The 20,224-nt window shown below is 48.9% G+C and overlaps 1 protein-coding gene across 5 annotated transcripts in view; it reads left to right on the top strand.

Annotated features, from left to right (window-relative positions):
- Positions 1–19,889, top strand: part of Slc20a2 (solute carrier family 20 member 2) — a 90,567-nt gene extending 70,678 nt beyond the window's left edge. For all 5 annotated transcript variants that reach the window (NM_017223.2, XM_039094428.2, XM_008771352.4 and 2 more), the window contains exons 6-11: positions 6,733–6,849; positions 9,266–9,469; positions 9,586–10,177; positions 13,313–13,498; positions 14,913–14,997; positions 18,471–19,889. In NM_017223.2, coding sequence (NP_058919.1) covers positions 6,733–6,849; positions 9,266–9,469; positions 9,586–10,177; positions 13,313–13,498; positions 14,913–14,997; positions 18,471–18,644 — 1,358 coding nt within the window. In that variant the 3' untranslated portion in view covers positions 18,645–19,889. The remainder of the gene's footprint in view (positions 1–6,732; positions 6,850–9,265; positions 9,470–9,585; positions 10,178–13,312; positions 13,499–14,912; positions 14,998–18,470) is intronic.
- The last annotated feature ends 335 nt before the right edge of the window (positions 19,890–20,224 follow it).

Below are 20,224 nucleotides of genomic sequence, written 5' to 3'. Positions count from 1 at the left end.
CTTCCTCCTCCTCCATCTCTTCCTCCTCCTCCATCTCCTCCTCCATCTCCTCCTCCATCTCCTCCTCCTCCTCCATCTCCTCCATCTCCTCCTCCTCCATCTCCTCCTCCATCTCCTCCATCTCCTCCTCCTCCTCCTCCATCTCCTCCTCCTCCTCCATCTCCTCCTCCTCCATCTCCTCCTCCTCCTCCTCCTCCATCTCCTCCTCCTCCATCTCCTCCTCTTCCTCCTCCATCTCCTCCTCCATCTCCTCCTCCTCCATCTCCTCTTCCTCCTCCTCCATCTCCTCCTCCTCCTCCATCTCCTCCTCCTCCATCTCCTCCTCCTCCATCTCCTCCTCCTCCTCCATCTCCTCCTCCTCCATCTCCTCCTCCTCCTCCATCTCCTCCTTCTCCATCTCCTCCTCCTCCTCCATCTCCTCCTCCATCTCCTCCTCCTCCATCTCCTCCTCCATCTCCTCCTCCTCCATCTCCTCCTCCTCCTCCATCTCCTCCTCCATCTCCTCCTCCTCCATCTCCTCCTCCATCTCCTCCTCCTCCATCTCCTCCTCCATCTCCTCCTCCTCCATCTCCTCCTCCTCCTCCATCTCCTCCTCCATCTCCTCCTCCTCCATCTCCTCCTCCTCCATCTCCTCCTCCTCCATCTCCTCCTCCATCTCCTCCTCCATCTCCTCCTCCATCATCTCCTCCTCCATCTCCTCCTCCATCTCCTCCTCCATCTCCTCCTCCATCTCCTCCTCCATCTCCTCCTCCATCATCTCCTCCTCCATCTCCTCCTCCTCCATCTCCTCCTCCATCTCCTCCTCCATCTCCTCCTCCTCCATCTCCTCCTCCATCTCCTCCTCCATCTCCTCCTCCATCTCCTCCTCCTCCATCTCCTCCTCCATCATCTCCTCCTCCATCTCCTCCTCCTCCATCTCCTCCTCCATCTCCTCCTCCATCTCCTCCTCCATCTCCTCCTCCATCTCCTCCTCCATCTCCTCCTCCATCTTTGTTTTGTTCTCTTCCCTATCCTCTGTCTTCGCCATCTCTCTCTCCTATTCCTTCTCTGCTCTCTTTTCTCCCCTCTCTCCTCCATCTCTTTCAGTTCTAGCTGCTTCTCACCCTAGCCCCAGGACATCAGCTCAGGAGACCCCATCAGGCTTCACAGCCTCTGTAAGAGGCGGTGTCCTCTTCCGGGTCGCACGGGTGACTGTAGCACCCAAGCTGTGGAGGGACAGTCCTGGAGGTGCGGCTGTCTGCAGTTGCCACCAAGGGCAGATTCAAAACAGAGCTCTTTAAGCTTACTCTTTTTCCTAAGTATTTACAAGCGCAGCCTGGTTTGAGAACACTGCTGCTGTATATTTAAAACTCCAACTATACAACAAATGAAAAAGAACCATATTCATCTCAAAAGCATGACTCACTTCCTTAAATCCAGCATTCTTTTTATATACAGGGCTCTTCTAATGCTTTGAAAATGTTGATCTAAAATAAAACGACACATAATAGCTTCTTTCACCATTTGATCAGGCAAACGTGCATATGCACATGTGTGTACACATATGTGTATGCGTGTGTATTGCTGCGGGACGGTGTCCACGCTGAATAAATGAAAGCACAGAATACAGCATGTCATATAATTACGATTCTGTTAAGTCAACAAACATTTATAGCCCTGGCTGGCCTGGAACTCACTGTGTAGACCAGACTGGCATCTAACACACCGAGGTCTCCCCCTTCTGCCTCCCGAATGCTAGAATTAAAGGTGTGGTGTCCATTCCCAATGAAAATGAACTCTTTTTTTTTTCTAAATTGAAATCATTTGCAGATAATATATTCCCATCATGGTTTCCTCTCCCTTGTCTCCCAACGCCTCCCTGCTTCCCCATTCATCCAACACCAAGCCTTCTCCTCTCTCTTTAGAAAACAAACAGGCGAACAAACAAACCAGAGTTGAAAAAAAAAAAGCACAGGAAACACAGATACACACAGGTGCACTTGCACACATACACATGCACACACAAACACAAAATAGGAAACCATAAGCAAAGGACGGATGAGATTAAAAACTGCCCAGACAAAGCAGTGTTCTGACTACAGAGACGCGATTGAGTTGGCTTTAGTTGGGCATCTCCTGCTGGACACGGAGCCTCCCTTAAGTGCGATTTGTGTACCCAGTGAGACACATGTCTTTGTTGTTTTGACAATGGGAGGAGCATGAGTGGTGTGAGCCGAAAACAAGCCCCAGGCCTGCACTGCCAGGCCTGGCAGCCGCTGCTGGCTGAGTGAGCGCACGCCATTCAAGCTGTGCCCTACTTTGTCCGTCCGCAGTGGGAAACAGCACAGTGCCTCAGAGCCCCCCTGAACCTGTGACTGTTTGAAACGGTTTGAAAGCCTCTCCGGGAAGACAGCCCAACGCAGAGAATTTGCCGCACATTTTGCTGTCTGTGAAGCAGCCTGAAGTTTTGTATTTAGAAGAAATTTCACTCAACATGTGCACATTGGTTCAAGGGTTTTCACTGAGACAGCGTCACCCCATGATAGTTCCCTTGTATGGTTTATTGAGCTGCTCTAGGATCAGGTTCAGGGTCAGAGCTGGAGAGGAACTGGGCTGGGCTGTGTGTGGAGTTAGCACAGCACAGCCTGAGGAGGCCCCATGTCCAGGGCTCCCCACTGTCCCTGGAGTTTGGGAGTGGATCCATGAAGTATCTGACCCCAGCAGCCACCTGCCAACCGTGAGCAAGCCAGGGAGGTGCAGGGTTTGTTTTTAACGTCTGTGAGCATTCACTCTGACCTCCCGTGTCTGTTTCTCCTCTTTTAGCCTCTTACTGCTACAAAGATGAATAGTGATGCTTTGAGCTGACTTGTTTTACAAAATAGTTAAGGCAGCATTAGTAAAACTGTGCAGCTCCTTGGAAACTTACGACCAGCTCAACACTACTACTGTCTGTTTCCAAGCATAAGTAGAGGAACAGTGCAGCCAGCTTGGGAAACACTGGGTCTCGCCTCTCCAGAACCCATCCTAACCACAGATGGCTTCCTTGTGTGCAGGACTGGATGCTATAGCTATTTTACCTCTCTGTGACGATCCATGTATGGGCTGGTCTAAGAATTCTCACTGTTAGAAATAGTGCCAACCCCTCCTGTCTTAGTCGGGGCTTCTACTGCTTCAGTGAAACACTGACCCACAAATACGTCGGGAGGAAAGGGTTAATTGAGCTTACACTTCCACTGCACTGTTCATCTCAAAAGGAAGTCAGGACAGGACTCCAGCAGGGCAGGAACCTGGAGGCAGGAGCTGATGCAGAGGCCATGGAGGGGTACTGCTTACTCCCCATGGCTCGCTGAGTCTGCTTTCTTTTTTTTTTTCGCTTTCACAAGACTTTTATTATTTTTTTATTCTACCTTATTTTATCTTGCAGGGAGGTTTCAAGGGTGGAGAGCAGATATGAAGGGACAGGGAGATGAGTGGGATTGGGGTACATGATGGGAAATTCACAAAGAACCAATACAAAGTTAACCAAAATATGGCTAAGAAGCCAGTACAATACCTCTGGAAATAAAAGAAGTTCTAAGAAATATCTTTAATTAATTGTAAAGAGTCCAGCTGGCATGGTGGCTCAACACCTTTATTCCCAACACTCAAGCAGATCTCCGTGAGCTCCAGGGCAGCCACGTCTCCATCCGTGAGCCCCTGTCTCAAAAACAAACAAACAAACAAACAAACAAAAAAAAAAAAAACCAACCAAACAGTCCATCATGTTTCTATATACCAATAGACCAGAAGTGACCAATAGTCCAGAAGAAAACAGTGCTATTTCCTGAGAAGGATAATATACCTAGGAACAGGCTGATAAGTGGAAACTTGGTTCTGAAAATGACCCACACATTTTTTGGAGGGGGATATGGAGAGAGAGACAAGTAAAGGGAAAACCATCCTCTTCAAAGGCCAGGGGCAATGTTGTGGAGATGATAATACTCCCCAAACAATAAAAAGACAAAAAAAAAAAAAAAAAAAAGCTGAACTACTCCCTAGTCTCCCTGATTACGAACGGACATCAGCATTGTCTGACCTTTCTAACAGCTGGCCACCTTAGCACATCCACAAGCTGGTGAGTTGGCTCAATGGATAAAGTGCTTGCTATGCAAACCCGAGGATCTGAGTTCAGATCTCTAGAGCTAACATAAAAAGCCTGGTGTGTCAGTGCACACCAAGGCACAACCATAGAGCTGGAGAGGGAGAGACTGCATGATCTCAGAGGCTCATCTAGGCCTAGGTGAAACTCGGAATTCCCTGAGGTGGAATCAGAAGGAATGTGGAGGTGTGCGCCCAATACAGGCAGATTTCTGAGAGTAAGGCCAGCCTGGTCTACATGGTGACTTCTAGACTAGCTGGTACCAAAGTGGAGTGACAACGTTAGACACCTGGTGCCCTTTGGTTTCCAGATGTGCACACATTGGTAAGTGCATCCCCACACCACACACATGTCAAGAGCTCCAGTTTAGCAAAAACAATATTGAAAAAGGATGATTTATTTTAGGATCTATGTTCCCAGATACTCAGAAAAGAGAGACAGAAGTTCAAGGCCAACCTGGACTACAAACTGTGACTCTGTCTCAAAAAACAAGCAAGACAGTTTGAGGATTCCATATTTGATTTTAAAATGTAAATGGGACAGAATTCAAGAAGGCATGGTACTGGGGCACAGTTAGATACACAGGTCAGTGAAGTAGAATTAAGAGTTCAAAAATGGGGGGCTGGAGAGATGGCTCAGTGGTTAAGAGCACTGACTGCTCTTCCAGAGGTCCCAAGTGCAAATCCCAGCAACCACATGGTGGCTCACAACCATCTGTAATGGGATGCTCTCTTCTGAAGTGTCTGAAGAGAACTACAGTATACTAACATATAAATAAAATAAATAAATCTTTTAAAAAAAAAGAGAGTGCTTTAAGAAAAAAGTGTATCCTCACCTAAACAAGGTGTTAAAATGATGCAGAGGTCAGGAGACAGGAGAACCCCCACATCCTTGACAGACACAGTAAAACCTGTTACATGAACAACCAAAACCATGTCACCCAGATTGACTAAAACTTAGAACCCAAGTGCTTCACAAGGCATCACCAAGTGACGGTGAGGGAGGAAGCACAGTGAGGCATGGCCGTGGTCTCAGCTACTCAGAAGGCTGAGGCAGGAGACTTGCTGGAGCCCAGGAGCTAAAGGGCATCCTGGGCAATGTAGCAAGATGCCACTGTTCAGAGATGATTATGTCAAGTGTGGTGGCTTACCTGGAACCCCAGGACTCAAGAGGTGAGACCGGTGAAGGAAACTTGCTGTGAACTTGAGGGCAGCCTGAACTACATTGGTTTTATCTGCCATCTTGTCCTGCCACGGCTTCCTGAGTCTGCTTTCTTATAGAACCCAGGACCCCCAGCCCAGGGACGGCCCCGCCCACCCTCAGTCACTGATTAAGAAAATGCCTTACAGCTGGCTCTTGCAGAGGCATTTTCTCAATTGAGCTTCCTTCCTTCCAACTAACACTTGAGTCATGGTTTACATAAAAGCTTACAAGTGTCAAGTTTATATAAAACTAGCCTGCACACTCCTGTAATTCCAGCTCCAGGAGTGTCCAACAACACCTCTGACTTTTACCAGCAACCACAGTCACATGAGTCACACACACACACTCTCTCTCTCTCCCTCTCTCTCTCTCTCTCTCTCTCTCTCTCTCTCTCTCTCTCTCTCTCTCTCTGTCTGTCTCTCTGTCTCTCTCTGTGTCTCTCTCTCTGTCTCTCTCTCTCTCACAAAACTTTAAAAAAATAGAGCTGGGGTAAGGTATTCAATATTCAAGTCTGTATGTGTATGTTCATGTGTTAGCATACATGTTTAAGTTCTCTATCTGTAGATATTTGAAAGGTACCTGTCGTCCCCAGGGACAGAAACTAGATACAGCTCAGGGCTGAGCTACAAGGACTCAGGTGCTAAGCACCGGTCCTGTCACTGAGCCACCTGCAGCCACGCCCTAACTGCTCCTCACTGCACTACTGGTTCGTGTTGGGAGGGTTTTCTGGGTTGTGATTCCTAAATCTGACATTTTGAGGAAAGGTCACATTTGAGGGGTGATATCCTTTAAACAAACTTTTACTTGTGTAAGGTCTTTGTTTGGTTTGGGGTTTTTGCTTGTTTGTCTCGTTTGGGGTGTTTTGTTTCATGAGATTTAACACAATGGCCCCCCGTTTCTTGGATTACAGGCATGTGCCGTACCCTGGGTTCTATTTATTTCTAAGCCAACCAGAGTGTAACAGCAACTTTGTATGAATGAACCTTCTTACATCCACTGGGTGTAACACCAGAGCTGCCCAGAAAGGCAGCACAAGCCTGCAGGGTCCACAGAGCCACCATTTCCATAGCAGGAACCACAGTCTGTGAGGACAGAAGCCTGGGAGCGCCACATTTGTCCAGTCAGCTTAGATACTGACACAACATAGACAGAAAGCGTCATGCCAAACTCCTAGGCTGACAATGCCAGAATGGTAGCATTTTAACGATCAATTCCTAAGAAGCAGAAACCCACCAGACATGACGTGTCTGACACAGCCCTGCGGTCTGCCCCAGGTGCGGAACACATGTGGTTTGGTTTCATTTGCTCGAGGTTTTCTTTACGTACAAACCGAGGTGGCTGGTTTTAGCGGGAGGAGTGGAAGAGAGCTGCTTTGTGGTACCAACCCTGCGCTCGCTCTGTCCTGTCCGCAGTGCTGGGCCTGTCGCTCCCCATCTGGGCAATAGCGCTCATCTCCTTCGGCGTTGCCCTGCTGTTCGCCTTCTTCGTGTGGCTGTTCGTGTGTCCGTGGATGAAGAGGAAAATAGCGGGTGAGCAGTCTGACTCTTCCACATTACAAAGCTGTGTGGCTCCCGAGACTGCCCATGTAACAAACAGGTATCTTTAAGAACAGAGGAACCAGAGGTGGCAGTGGTCACCAGAGCAGCACTGAGATGCAAGCTCTGGCCTCTGGCTCACATTTCTGTGTCTGGCTCCTGTAGTTCTTGGTCATTTGTGATGTGCGCAAAGATCATCACTTGTTCCCAAGCATAACCCTAAGTTAACAAATACAGCCGGGTTCTGCCGGGTGGATGGGAAGCATCCATCTTTGGGGAAATGCAACAATTGCCATAAAAGGTAGTGTGTTGTGGCAGGAATGGCTGAAATTAAAAGACCAGGTCGTCCAGGTGAAGTAACTTGAATGCTTATAGAGTCCTGGTGTACTGGCCGCAGGGTGGCCTGGGGACATATCATTTTGAAAATCTGTGTGACGAGCTCTAAGCTACATGAGGAGTGAGGCAGAAGGCAGGGTAGCCAAGGGGTAGGGTTTTCCCAAACTGACTTGCAGACAGAACATAAATGTAATTAAAACCCCAGCTACGGGCTGGAGAGATGGCTCAGGGTTAAGAGCACTTTAGAAGGTCCTGAGTTCAAGTCCCAGCACCTACACGGCAGGTCACAACTGTCTGATGCCGTCTCCTGGTGTGCAGATGTACGCACAGACAAAGTACCCATGTACAGAACTAAAAAAAAAATCCCAGCTACATAGTAAGTTTGAAGCCAACCTGGGCTACCCCATCTCAAAAAGAAATAAGTAAAGTTAGTTATTTAGTTAATTAAAACAACAATTGAAAGAGTCTTACTATAAATGCCATGCCCTACTTAAAAATTAACTGAAATGTGCATAAATCTAAATGTTAAAAAAAAAAACTAAAAAACAGTTTTTGTGGGTAAGAACTTTCATGAGCTTTGTCTGACACCAAACATGGCCCATAGGAGTAGTTTACAAATTCTACAACGTGAATTTTGGAAACTCGCTCTGTGAAATATGATTAAGGGAAACTTTTTATCATGAAAATGCGTTAAGAATTTTCAAAGAACAAGCTAGAACATGAACAAATACTTTAAATTTATTTTTATTATTTTTGGTTGGGGATTTAGCTCAGTGGTAGAGCGCTTGCCTAGGAAGCGCAAGGCCCTGGGTTCGGTCCCCAGCTCCAAAAAAAAGAACAAAAAAAATGTATTTTTATTATTTTTAATCGTATATCCACATGCATCTCCACATGGGGGTTTGTGCATGTGAGCACAGGTGCCCATAGTGGCCAAGGGTGTCCAGACCCCTGCAGCTGAAGCCAGAGGCTGTTTGTGAATGCTGGGAATCAAAACGGGGCCCCTCTGGAAAAGCAGAGCTGACGCTAGGCTGGCTGTTCAGATAGAGCAAAATATTCAAAGACACAGTTCGCCCGAGGAAAGATGCCGATGGACCCATGCAAGGTCCAGTGTCACTAGCAATCGAGGAGTATAAAATGAAATGATCGTCTGAGGTGTCACTTCACACCTATTTGCATGGCTTTCTAACACACTAGCATCGTGCTAGCTGGGAGAAGGGAACCAACCAGCCTTCGGTGCCAGTAACACACGGAACAGGAGACAGTTTGGCGGTTCTCAGGTTTCACATGCACCGCCGTAAACATTCTTAGAACCATTCCTAGGTATTTCCCCAGAGAAATAAAAACCTAAGGTCACACAAAACTATGTTTAAAACATCTTTATTGAAGTCACCCAGGATAGAACCCCCACCACACACGCACACACACACATGTAAATAGAAATAGTAAAAGGTCTGGAAGAGATGGGTTAGAGGTTAGGAGCACGTGCTGCTCTTGCAGAGGACAAAGGTTTGGTTCGCACACCAACATGAAATCCCACAACCGTCCAGAACTACAGGTGCAGAGGATGTGACCCCAGCTTCCTTATTTCTTTTGGAGTAAATGGGATCTCTTTGTTTCTTTTGAACAAAATAAGGTTTACTTGTTTCATAGAATCTGATATGATAAAAGAAGTCTGAGACCAAGAGTTACTGAGGACAAAAGAACAAAGACACTAGATAAATGCCTTTGAAGACAAGCACGACAAGCATTTCGGTAACTCGGAGGCTAGTCTTCTAGAAGAGCTGTGGATTTGTAGACTGCCAGCCCTGGGAGAGACCTGGGCCATCACGCTTAACTGTCTTTTGTTGGTTTTGGATGTAGTCATAACTCAGGCATAAGTACCAACCATTTACTCAGGAACTGCCTTCAAGATCATTGTTTGAAGTTTCTATTTTATTTCCCCAATAGAGCTGTAACATTCTGTTTCTGAGGTAAATATTAAAGTATAAAGAGAGGTGCTCACATTCTCAATATTCATTTGAAAGAGAAAAAGAATGCATTTCCCAAACCTGGACTTCCTTCTTCTTCTCTCCAGGCAGGTTAGAGAAGGAGAGTGCTCTGTCCCGCGCGTCTGACGAAAGCCTCAGGAAGGTACAGGAAGCTGAGTCCCCTGTCTTTAAGGAGCTTCCTGGTGCCAAAGCCAGTGATGACAGCGCTGTCCCCCTCACCAGTCTGGCTGGGGAGGCTGCGGGGGCCTCAGAAGGCACGTCAGCAGGGAACCACCCCCGGGCTTCCTACGGTAAGGCTGACCCAGAGAGCTGGGATACAACCCAGAGCCTTGTGCATGCTTAGCATGTGATCTGCCACCAAGGGTGTCCCCCCACCCCACACGAGCATCTTCTACATCCTTTTCAGGCCGAGCACTTTCCATGACTCACGGCTCTGCAAAGTCACCCATCTCCAATGGAACCTTTGGCTTCGAAGGCCACATGAGGAATGACGGTCACGTTTATCATACTGTACACAAAGACTCGGGACTCTACAAAGACTTGCTGCACAAAATCCATGTAGACAAGGGCCCCGAGGAGAAACCAGCTCAGGAAAACAACTACAGGCTGCTCCGGAGGAACAACAGCTACACGTGCTACACGGCAGCCATCTGCGGCATGCCGGTGCACGCCACCTTCAGGGCCTCGGACACCTCCTCCGCCCCCGAGGATAGCGAGAAGCTGGTGGGTGACACCGTGTCCTATTCCAAGAAGAGGCTCCGCTACGACAGCTACTCCAGCTACTGCAACGCGGTGGCCGAGGCGGAGATCGAGGCCGAAGAGGGCGGCGTGGAAATGAGGCTGGCCTCTGAGCTGACCGATCCTGACCAGCCTCACGAGGATCCTGCGGAAGACGAGAAGGAGGAGAAGGACTCCGCAGAGGTCCACCTGCTCTTCCACTTCCTGCAAGTCCTCACTGCCTGCTTTGGGTCCTTTGCTCACGGTGGCAACGATGTGAGGTGAGTGTCTTTATTCATTCAGCAGACAGGGTCTACCCTGTGCTGCGATACCAGTCCCTACCACTGGACAGCGGGGAGAACAGACCAGTTTGCAAGCATGTAAGGACCCACAGAATGCCTAGAGAGCAGGAAGGGAGCACCCAGCTGCACAGGGAAGCACACTGAGCTGGGGCTGACAGAGGCGAGGGAGCCAGCCACGTCACCATTGCAGGAAGAGCAAACAGGAGGCACAGAGGGTGAAGTGGATCAGGCCTGGACTGCTCGGCAAAGAGCAGGAGAGCCTGGACAGAAGAAAGTGGAAACTGTGAATCGTGTCATGGTACAGCCAGGGTACTGTACAGCTGGAGTTCGGGGGACTCTGAAGGCTGAGGCAGTGTCTGCCTGATCCCAGGAACTCACTACTAGTCCAGACAATGCAGCCAAACCCTGTCTTAAAAATTAGTTGTTCAGGGCCCAGAGAGATGGCTCAGCAGTTAAGAGAACGTGCTGCTCTCGTAGAGGGACCGTGTTCAGTTCCCAGCACTCACATGGTGTCTCGCAACCATCCTTAACCCCAGTCGCTGGAGATCCAGTGCCCTCTCCTGGCCTCCATGGGCACCAGGCATGCATATGGTGCACAGGCACACATATTAAGAAAAATATAGACTCAAAATATATAAGTACTTTTAAACTCTTAAGGAAGTAAGTTTTCGGAAGAAGGACTTTCACTGTGAGAGCTGAGGGAACCATTGTAAGGGCTGACAGACCCTACCATTTAACAGGCTGCCTCTGACTTATTCTGCGGCTGTCATGAGGGGTGGAGAATAGTTAGGATGTTACTAACAGTGACTCAAGAAAAGACAGCAAGCCTTTGGGGCAGAGAGATGGTACAGTAGCCAGGGTCTGGATAGTTTATTTTGAATATGGGACCAATTGAATTGATAAGCAGTTAAGACCAGCAGTTCTCAACCTTCCTAATACTGCCACCCCTTAATATATCTCCTCTTTTTGGGTAACCACAAGCCATAACATTATTTTGTTGCCACCTCATAACTGTAATTTTCCTACTGTTAAGAATCATAATATCTGATATATAAATGGTCTTAGGTGACCCTGTGAAAGACCCACTGGTTGAGAACAGCTGACTTAGACCCATACGAAAGAAGGAAGCATGGTCCAACAAGTTTGGCTCTGGCAAATCTGAGGATGGGTTGCCATGATAGCAAGTACAACCCAGAAAGGGCTGGTTCAGGGCTAAGCAGTTAGAGCTCAGATTAGACCTAGACCTGTCACATGCAAGTGACAGCCAAGTCAGCAGCCAGCGGACATGCCTGAGGTCGGGACGATCAGGATGAGGACCTGATGCCCAAAAGGCAGTGGGAAGGTAAGGGAAGGAAAGAAGCAGAGCGCACACCCTGAGCCCTGTAGCGTCACAGAGAGAGACGGGAAGCATCAGGAAGATGTGTCAAGCATGCAGTCAGAAGAACTTTCCCTTTGTGGGTGTTGAGCAGTGACCTGGCAGCACTCCTGCCTCGTAAGTCTCTGCTGGCTTTAATAGTTGGTCTCAAAGAGGTTTCCAAACAGAAGACCGAGTGCCTGTTACTCCTTGATGTAAGTTTCCAAGCCTAGAGTGATGAACACAATGGTGTGCTGAGCACAGAGAGAAGGGCAGGCATATCGCAGTGAGGAGGAAATGCTGTGTACTTAGCTCCTATGGGATGGGGCCTGAGTTCCGTGAGCCTCGCTTGCCTGGAATGTGGGAAGCTATGTCAGAACAGCACTGCAGTTACTACAGCAAAGAATACCTTGCTGTTTTGGCTCTAGGCCCCTGAAAGACAGGCAAGACAGAGCCCACCCCCACCCCTTATAAGATCGTCCCAGCGGCACATGGTCCCCATCCATCACCTGCCACTGTCCCAGAAACACGAATGCAGCAGCAGCATAGCATTCTGTGGATCTGGGCAAGGGCTCTGTGGGGACTTCGGCCCTTGGGGAACCTGCCTTGGAGGGCCTCTTGTGCAGGGTAGCCTGGAGGTCTTCCCAGGGCTGCCTGGCAGGACACAGAGTGGTACTTAGGGATAGACGCCGCTAGGTCCAGTGCTCTGACCAGCCAGCTCTGCCGCTTTCAATGCGGCAAAGCAGCGGGCACTCCCTCTGTGCACAAAGCTTTGGGAGTTCAAACTCACCTTAGAGAGATCAGAAAAACACACACGGAAATTACTGTTCCTGACACACAGTAACTGCTTAAGGTGACAGAGCAATTGCTTCCAACTCAGGAGCTGTCGTTGAGGCTTTGAAACAGTGTCATCTGATTTTTTTTTTTTTAAAAAGGCCAGATTCAGAAATAATCTGACAACAGAGTCACCTGGGGAAAGGCTTATCAAGTTCCTGTCAGGACACAGTACAGAACCATTTGTAATTTACCATGATGCTCTTTTGGACAACCCTCTGAGCAAGGCAGCTCACCAGAGTCACACAGAGCAGGGCTGACTTGGAAGTCAATCCAGGCCACCCCTCAACACACTGTCTACACAGCTGTGCCAGCCAGGGCAGGGACCCTGAAACCCCTGGAGAGACCCCTGAAACCCAAGTCAAAGCTCTGACCAGACTGTGAGAGGCCTGGGGAGTGGGGAGGAGGGACGGACATGATGGTCTAAGCAGTGTCCATAGGAGCACCGTGAACTTGGCATTCCCGGGTGAAGCTGAGGACAGTGCCTGGCTTCCAGGACAGCTGTAGGAATCCATGTCATCAATGGCGGCCGTGACCCCACAGTGTGAGGACTGACTTGCTGTCCTCACTAGCAGCTAGAGTCAGAAGCAGTAGAGATGGCAGTGGAGATGGAGAGGGATCGAGGGAGAGGAAAGAGAGAAAACTTGGTGGTCAGCAGTACTCTGAGTGGTTTGTTTCTAAGTACTTTTCACAGCCATGTAACGGTGCTGAGCACACTTAACTCTGCCCAAAATGGTTAAGATGCCCGCTTTCTGGTGTGCTATTTATATTCAATGAAAGTCACTTATCACCCTAGAGTACATAAGCTACAAATACAATATGACTAGATAGTTTTAAAGACCGAGAAGTCACTGTATACTGTGTCTAGTGCTGTGCCTATGTATAGCTATTTACAGCTAACCTTTTTTATTTATTTATTCTGCCAGCAATGCTATCGGTCCCCTTGTGGCCCTGTGGCTGATATATAAACAAGGCGGAGTTACACAAGAAGCTGCTACTCCAGTCTGGCTGCTGTTTTATGGGGGCGTTGGCATCTGCACAGGTCTCTGGGTTTGGGGCAGAAGAGTGATCCAGACCATGGGGAAGGATCTCACACCCATCACACCGTCCAGGTGAGGCACAGATGAGGCCTGAGGCAACGCTTTGTGGGTGGGCCTCATGCAGAAGTCAGCCTTTGGGTGACAACCTTTGGGTGCGGGTCTCTGGTCGTCAGGTGAGCAAGAGCAGAGGGATCACTCCCGACCTCATTCCCACCAGGAAGCCTCTTCCTCATCCTCCCTGTCTGAGGCCATGGACACTGGCACCAGGACGAAGACAGGAAGGAAAAGAGGGAGACGCTGAAGTGGAGCAGGAGGGCCAACTGGGGGCTGCTGTCCCCAGCCATTCTAATGCAGTGTGACACAGTGTGACGTAGGTGCCAACTGGAGCCTGAGGCCTGCCTAGTCCAGGATGCCCTGGCCACGCCCACTTTCCTACTCTAGGACCCATCTGGTGTCTTTCCGGCGTTGGTTGGCTTTCTGTGGCCAACACAAAGTCCCGGGGTTAGCAGTTTTCAAAGAGGAAAGGTTCCTTGTGGCTCACACTTTGACAGGTCCGTTTCAGTTTGTCCTCATCCTTCAGGTAGATGAAAAAGTGTACAGCATTGTGGGAGCCTGTGTCACAGAAAGAACAGAACAAACAAAGCAAAATCCACCTCACAGCCAGCAAGCAAGAGCGGACAACAGAAGAGCCAGAGTCCCAACCCTCAAGGATACGCCCCAGTGACCCAGACATCCCCACTTAGAGATTTCGTCACCTCCCAAAGTATCTAGCACCATCCTAGGGACCGAGCTTTGACATATGAGCATTTGTGGGGCATAAACTCCAAAACGTGGCACCTGCCTATCCCCAAACATTCAAGCCCTGAGATCTGTCATCCTCCAGAGTCTAGGACATGCACACGTGAGTGTCGCCTTTAGTCATTCTGGGGGGGCCTGTGGATGTGCTGTTGAGGGTTAAGTAGCAGACCTCAGCTTACAGAACACAGCTAAACTTCAGAACTACTGTTGTAGGAAATCTTCTTTTCTCTGTGTTTCCCTCTTAAACATATTAGGGATTTGTTTCCTTTTGTTTCTAATTTTCAGTTCCCTGTCCTTAAAATACATCCTAACAAAAGGTTGTCTTAGAAGACTAGCTCGAATTAGACTGCTCTTTGTAATACGTTCACGCGTTGTTTGAGGTGTGAACCTAGTTTCTCCTTTGCCCCTTTAGAAACGAGTAATTTATCATCTTATGCACAGCAGGAATTTCTGACCCAGTTCCACACTTCAGGTTGGAAAACATGTTAGGAAAACAAGGTCACTGGGCGTCAGCTGCACGGCCCAATCGATGCCCTGCTGCGAGCAAGCGTCCTGTTCTCCAACTGGTCATCTGGCTCAGTCTGCAACCAGCTTACAGAATGTTCTGGCAAGACTTCTGCGGCCACAGGGTGTCGGCAAGGCCACACAAAGAGCTCCTGTGACGTTGTCTTCCTGTTCTCCCCCACAGTGGCTTCACTATTGAGCTGGCCTCTGCCTTCACCGTGGTGATCGCCTCCAACATTGGGCTTCCCGTCAGCACCACACACTGCAAGGTAGGCCACTGACAGCCAGAGCCGCCATCTGAGCGGTGCTGCCCCGAATGCATCTGCGAAGTGGTTGGCGTGGGACAGCCAGGACTGTTTGTTTCCTTGGAATCGCCCTCCTAATCCTCCTGACCCCAGCGGGACCTGCTGCTGAGTCTGTGCTTTCTCAGCACCAGTGGGGGAGCTCCCACTTGGCCTGCGCCCGCCCGCACTGCTCCCACCTGCGAGTGTCTTTTGAAGCCACATGTGCACTGTGCCCACGGGACATGCCCTCCAGTTCCTGCCACTGCGCAGAACTGACCTCAGAGTAGGGCAGAGACACAAGTGAGCAAAAAGCATTTTAGAGCAACTTTAAGATGTGGCTACTTCTGGTTTTCCCCTTCCATGGTGCTCAGGCTGACTGTTTTCTCAGAGTGGATTCCAGATGAGGGGCAGGAGGTAGCTCGAGATGCCGGCATGGCGTTATAATGTCCAGTTATTCACAGGGTTCAAGTCTCCACCCAGTGTTCTCTCCCTCCTAATTGTACAATCAGTAGACATCACCATAACAACCAACCTGACTCCGATGTATGCGACAGATCCCCACTGGGCACTGTCAGAAGTGCAGTGCTAACCCACTGACCTCACTCACTCACTCACTCACTCACTCACTCACTCACTCACTCACGGCAAGAAGACTAGCATTTTTCCCATCTCACAGATGAGGGAGTGGAAGCAGAGAGAGGTTAAGGGGCATTCCCCTGCAGGAGCTGGCATGGTGCTCTGCCCTTCCCCTCCCTAGTACAAGGGAGGAAGGCAAGGAGAGACTGTACCCCTGCTGCTCACCCACGGGGACCGCTCCAGTTTTGGTTGTTTTTAAAATAATGAAAGGTTATTATTGGGAGGCTCATAATGATAGTGTGCCTGGCACAACTGGGACCCCGAGGTCAGCCCCAGTGCCACGAAAAATAAAGTACAAATTGTCAAAGAGGCACGGGTTCACTGAAACACTTTCACAGACACACGGTTGCCTGGGAAAATAAGCAGCTTCCTGCTCACCACTGCTGCTCTGCTGTGGGACTCCCGCCAAGGAAGCGCTCAGATACATGCTCTCCCGAGAAAAAGGCAGCTAGCGTCTCACCTTCCCGTTACAGTTATTCATTCATTCACTTGTGTGTGAGCGTGTGTGTGTGTGAGTGTGTGTGTATGTGTGTGTGAGTGTGTGTGTATGTGTGTGTGAGCGTGTGTGTGTGTGAGTGTATGTGTGAGTGAGTGTGTGTGTGAGTGTGTGTGTGTGTGTGTGAATGTGTGTATGTGTGAGTGTGTGCGTATGTGAGAGTATGAATGTGTGTGTGTGTGAGTGTGTGTGTGTGTGTGTATGTGTGAGTGTGTGAGTGTGTGTGTGTGTGTATGTGTGAGTGAATGTGTGTATGTGTGAGTGAGTGTGTGTATGTGTGAATGTGTGTGTATGTGTGAGTGAGTGTGTGTATGTGAGTGTGTGTGTATGTGAGAGTATGAATGTGTGTGCGTGTGTGTGTATGTGTGAATGTGTGTGCATATGTGAGTGTGTGTGTGTGAATGTGTGTGTATGTGTGAGTGTGTGTGCATGTGTGTGAGTGTGTGTATGTGTGTGTGAGTGTGTGTATGTGTGAGTGAGTGTGTGTATGTGAGTGTGTGTATGTGAGAGTATGAATGTGTGTGCGTGTGTGTGAGTGTGTGTGTATGTGTGAATGTGTGTGTATGTGAGTGTGTGTGTGAGTGTGAATATGTGTGAATGTGTGTGCGTGTGTGTGAGTGTGTGTGTATGTGTGAATGTGTGTATGTGAGTGTGTGTGAGTGTGAATGTGTGTGGATGTGTGTGCGTGTGTGTGAGTGTGTGTGTGTGTGAATGTGTGTGTATGTGTGTGTGTGTGAATGTGTGTGTGTGTGAGTGAGTGCGTATGTGAGAGTATGAATGTGTGTGCATGTGTGTGTATGTGTGAGTGTGTGTGTGTGAGTGTGTGTGTGTGTGTGTGAGAGAGAGAGAGAGAGAGAGAGAGAGAGAGAGAGAGAGAGAGAGAGAGATTCATGTGGCTGTCAGAGGGAGAACAGCTTGCAGCTTGCAGGACTCTGTTCTCCCTTCCACCGTGTAGGTCCCAGGGTTGAACTCAGTTCGTCAGCCTTAGATGACAGTGGGGTGGGCGAGCATCTTCACCCCCTGAGCCACCTCAGCGGCCCACCCACTTTCTGCCATTGCGTGGGCATAAACAGTCAGTCCTGCCCGGCTTCCCCACAGTAACGGAAAGTGCTAGAATGTAAGTCACAGCCATAGAGGAAAACTACTGCCTTGCGATTCTAACCTCTCTAGAAGGGGGCTTCATCAGGAGTATGGAGGCTGGTGAGAGACTATCAGAGAACATGAATGTCCCGTGTTGTATGGAAATGTCTCAGTGAACCCATCGTGTGCACTCACTGATTTTAAAACTAAACTCTCAAGTCCGGTGTGCTTGTGCACGCCTTTAGTCCCAGGGTTCAGGAACCAGAAGTAGGTCAGAATCTCTTGAGTGTGAGGCCAGCCTAGTCTATATAGCAAGTTCCAGGGGCTACCTACTGAGACCCTGTCTTAAAAAAAAAAATTTAAGTAGCTATTAACTAAAGTGAAATAAAATCAGACTTTAATTTTCAGCTTGAGGTATAACTTGCCTGATACTTGTACCATAATAGGGACATTTTATTAAGATATTTATATCTAATTTGTTCAAGACCTTAACAAACAGTGACGTGTCACTGTCACCAAGGTGTCTACACTAAGCACATGATCAGCCTTGTTTCCTTGGGACAATAAGTACTCTAAGGATAAGCCATTGACATGAGCAGGTCCTACACGTGGGACCACCATGGGATGGTGCAGAAAGGCCAGTCAAAGCCGACGGTAACACTGCCCACATCTGAGGTGAAATTGCAGAACCCTCGAGCTAGATTATCAACAATAGCCGGAGAGAAAGTGTGGCAAACTCATGCAACCTAAGTAGTTGCCGGGAACACGGTGCTTTTACAGTAATTCTAGTAGGAATCAAGGCCGTTGGGGTGGCTTTGTGGAGGGAAAGTGCTTGCCACCAGGCGGGACCCTGAGGGCTAACCCTGGGACGCACATGGTGGAAGAAGAGAGGTGAGTCCCCGAAGCGGTCCTCTGGTCTCCACACATGTGCTGTGGCGTGCACTCACCCACACGAGTCAAATAGGAAATGTAAGGAATGTGTACGGTGAGGACAAGCATGTGGCCACAGGAAGAAAGGAAGGTGGGGTGGGGGCGGGGCATGCCTCGAGACTGGAGAAGAGTTACACTCCTCAAATACAGCCGGGCAGAAATGTTCTCGCAACTTTACCGAGTGAAACTATGTCACGAACATGAATTATGAAAACTGTAAAATGATCCCCACAGAAAACTAATGGGCTCAGGTCACATGATGCGGGCTGATGCGGTCATAAACAACTAAAGGTCTCCTCTCCTCTGTGTCCTCCAGGTGGGCTCAGTGGTAGCCGTGGGCTGGATCCGCTCCCGGAAGGCTGTGGACTGGCGCCTCTTCCGGAACATATTTATTGCCTGGTTCGTGACCGTGCCGGTGGCCGGACTTTTCAGTGCTGCTATCATGGCTCTCCTCATGTATATATGTGGTTTTGTTTCTTCCAGTCGGTAAATGGCCACAGGGATGCTCTGACACGGATATGGTCCTCACACCTCCCACCCCTGCTTTCTCTGACACTTGCACACCCCTTCCACACACCTTCCTGATGGTGTCATATCACCCCTGCTTACCCAGGCCACAGTTCATCTTCCAGAATTAACCTACCTGCTGTACATAGTAGTCTACATCAAGCTGATGTCGTGATGACACAATGTGGTGCGGTTACTTATATGAAATATATATTGTGTACCTAGAACAGGTAGCATTTATTTCAAACAAACTCAGAATGAACGTGGAGGGTATTGCCTAGAATGCAATATTCTGTTAACTGTACATAATGATTTCAGTGGCAGTAAGCGTAGAGTATCAAATCCTTTTTTAAATACACTGTATATAGCGGGATACAGTATACTTCATACAAACCCGGGCAGGCGGGTGGGCGGGTGAGTTCCGGCCCTTGTGTGATTGCCCAGTGCTGGGACAGGTTTTCACAAGTGCTTTCTCTGAAGAGTGTGTTCGTGAGCGGAGTCCGAGTTACTGTGTAATGTACCACGATTGCTTCTGTAAATACTTTCAACTGTAATTTTAATGCTAAGCTTCCCTCATACTTTTTTGATCGGAGAATTTTGGAAAGTACCAAAGAACGAGAGGATAACTCGCCAGTGTTACACCTTCCCACTGCTTGTCTCCCTTCCCACCGGCCCTGACAGTGGACCTGGTTACTTCAGCCAGGCGAGCTTAGAACTCAGCCACCCACCAGCAGCAGCCAGGAGGCTGCCACACCAGATACTGGAAAGCTTGTTCAGTGGCCTTTCACTGTCACCAGCGCGGATGACATACAGCAGTGGGGGTGTAGAATTAAACACTACATACATATCAAGTCCAACTCCAGGGTCCCTCCCCGTCGCACCCAGTGGCCTGAAAAGCAGGAATCTCGTTGCAGACATTAAAGCCAGTGAGGCTCTTGATGGGCTCGGATGCTGCCAACTCAGGGCTTAGCCGGAAGTATGGGCGGGGACACTGGGCTTGGGGATCTTTGAGGCCTTTTCTGTGGAGAACATCCGAGGTTCTCCTGTGGAGCCGCTGTTCTCTTCTGATGGCGGCGGGAGAGCGTCGGTGTCACTAAAATGTTAAGAGCCTGAAACCATGGAAACGCTGCTAATATTTTTATATTGACATACATTTTCACGGTACTTCATTGTAATTTTTTCATTAATCAAGCATATTAAATTTATAATAAAAAAGTGCCCCTCAAAAGTTCACTTCTGAAGTCTTTTTCTTTCAGAGTTCTCAAAAAAATAAAAACTATACAATTCGGCCACTCGTAGTTTTCAAATGCTTTCTGTTGGCCCTTCCCCTACATCTTACCACTACTGCCCCTGTGTGTGCAGAACCAGTCCCCAAAACTAGACCGGGAAGGAATGACCCGCACCTCTGTCTGTGGGCGGGGACATAGTGATCCGTCCACTGTGATGCTCATCTGGTCAGGACCGTGGTACAGGAAGAGCACATTCCCTGGCAGAGCTCACCTGCTTGGTTCTTTTCTGCAGGCTCCCACTGGGGCCTGAGCTTTTCTCGAGCTGGGACACTCA

The sequence above is a fragment of the Rattus norvegicus genome, chromosome 16, assembly GCF_036323735.1.
Source record: "Rattus norvegicus strain BN/NHsdMcwi chromosome 16, GRCr8, whole genome shotgun sequence".
NCBI lineage: Eukaryota > Metazoa > Chordata > Mammalia > Rodentia > Muridae > Rattus > Rattus norvegicus.
Note: the sequence above shows the minus strand (reverse complement) of the source record. Positions and strands in the feature narration are given on the sequence as shown.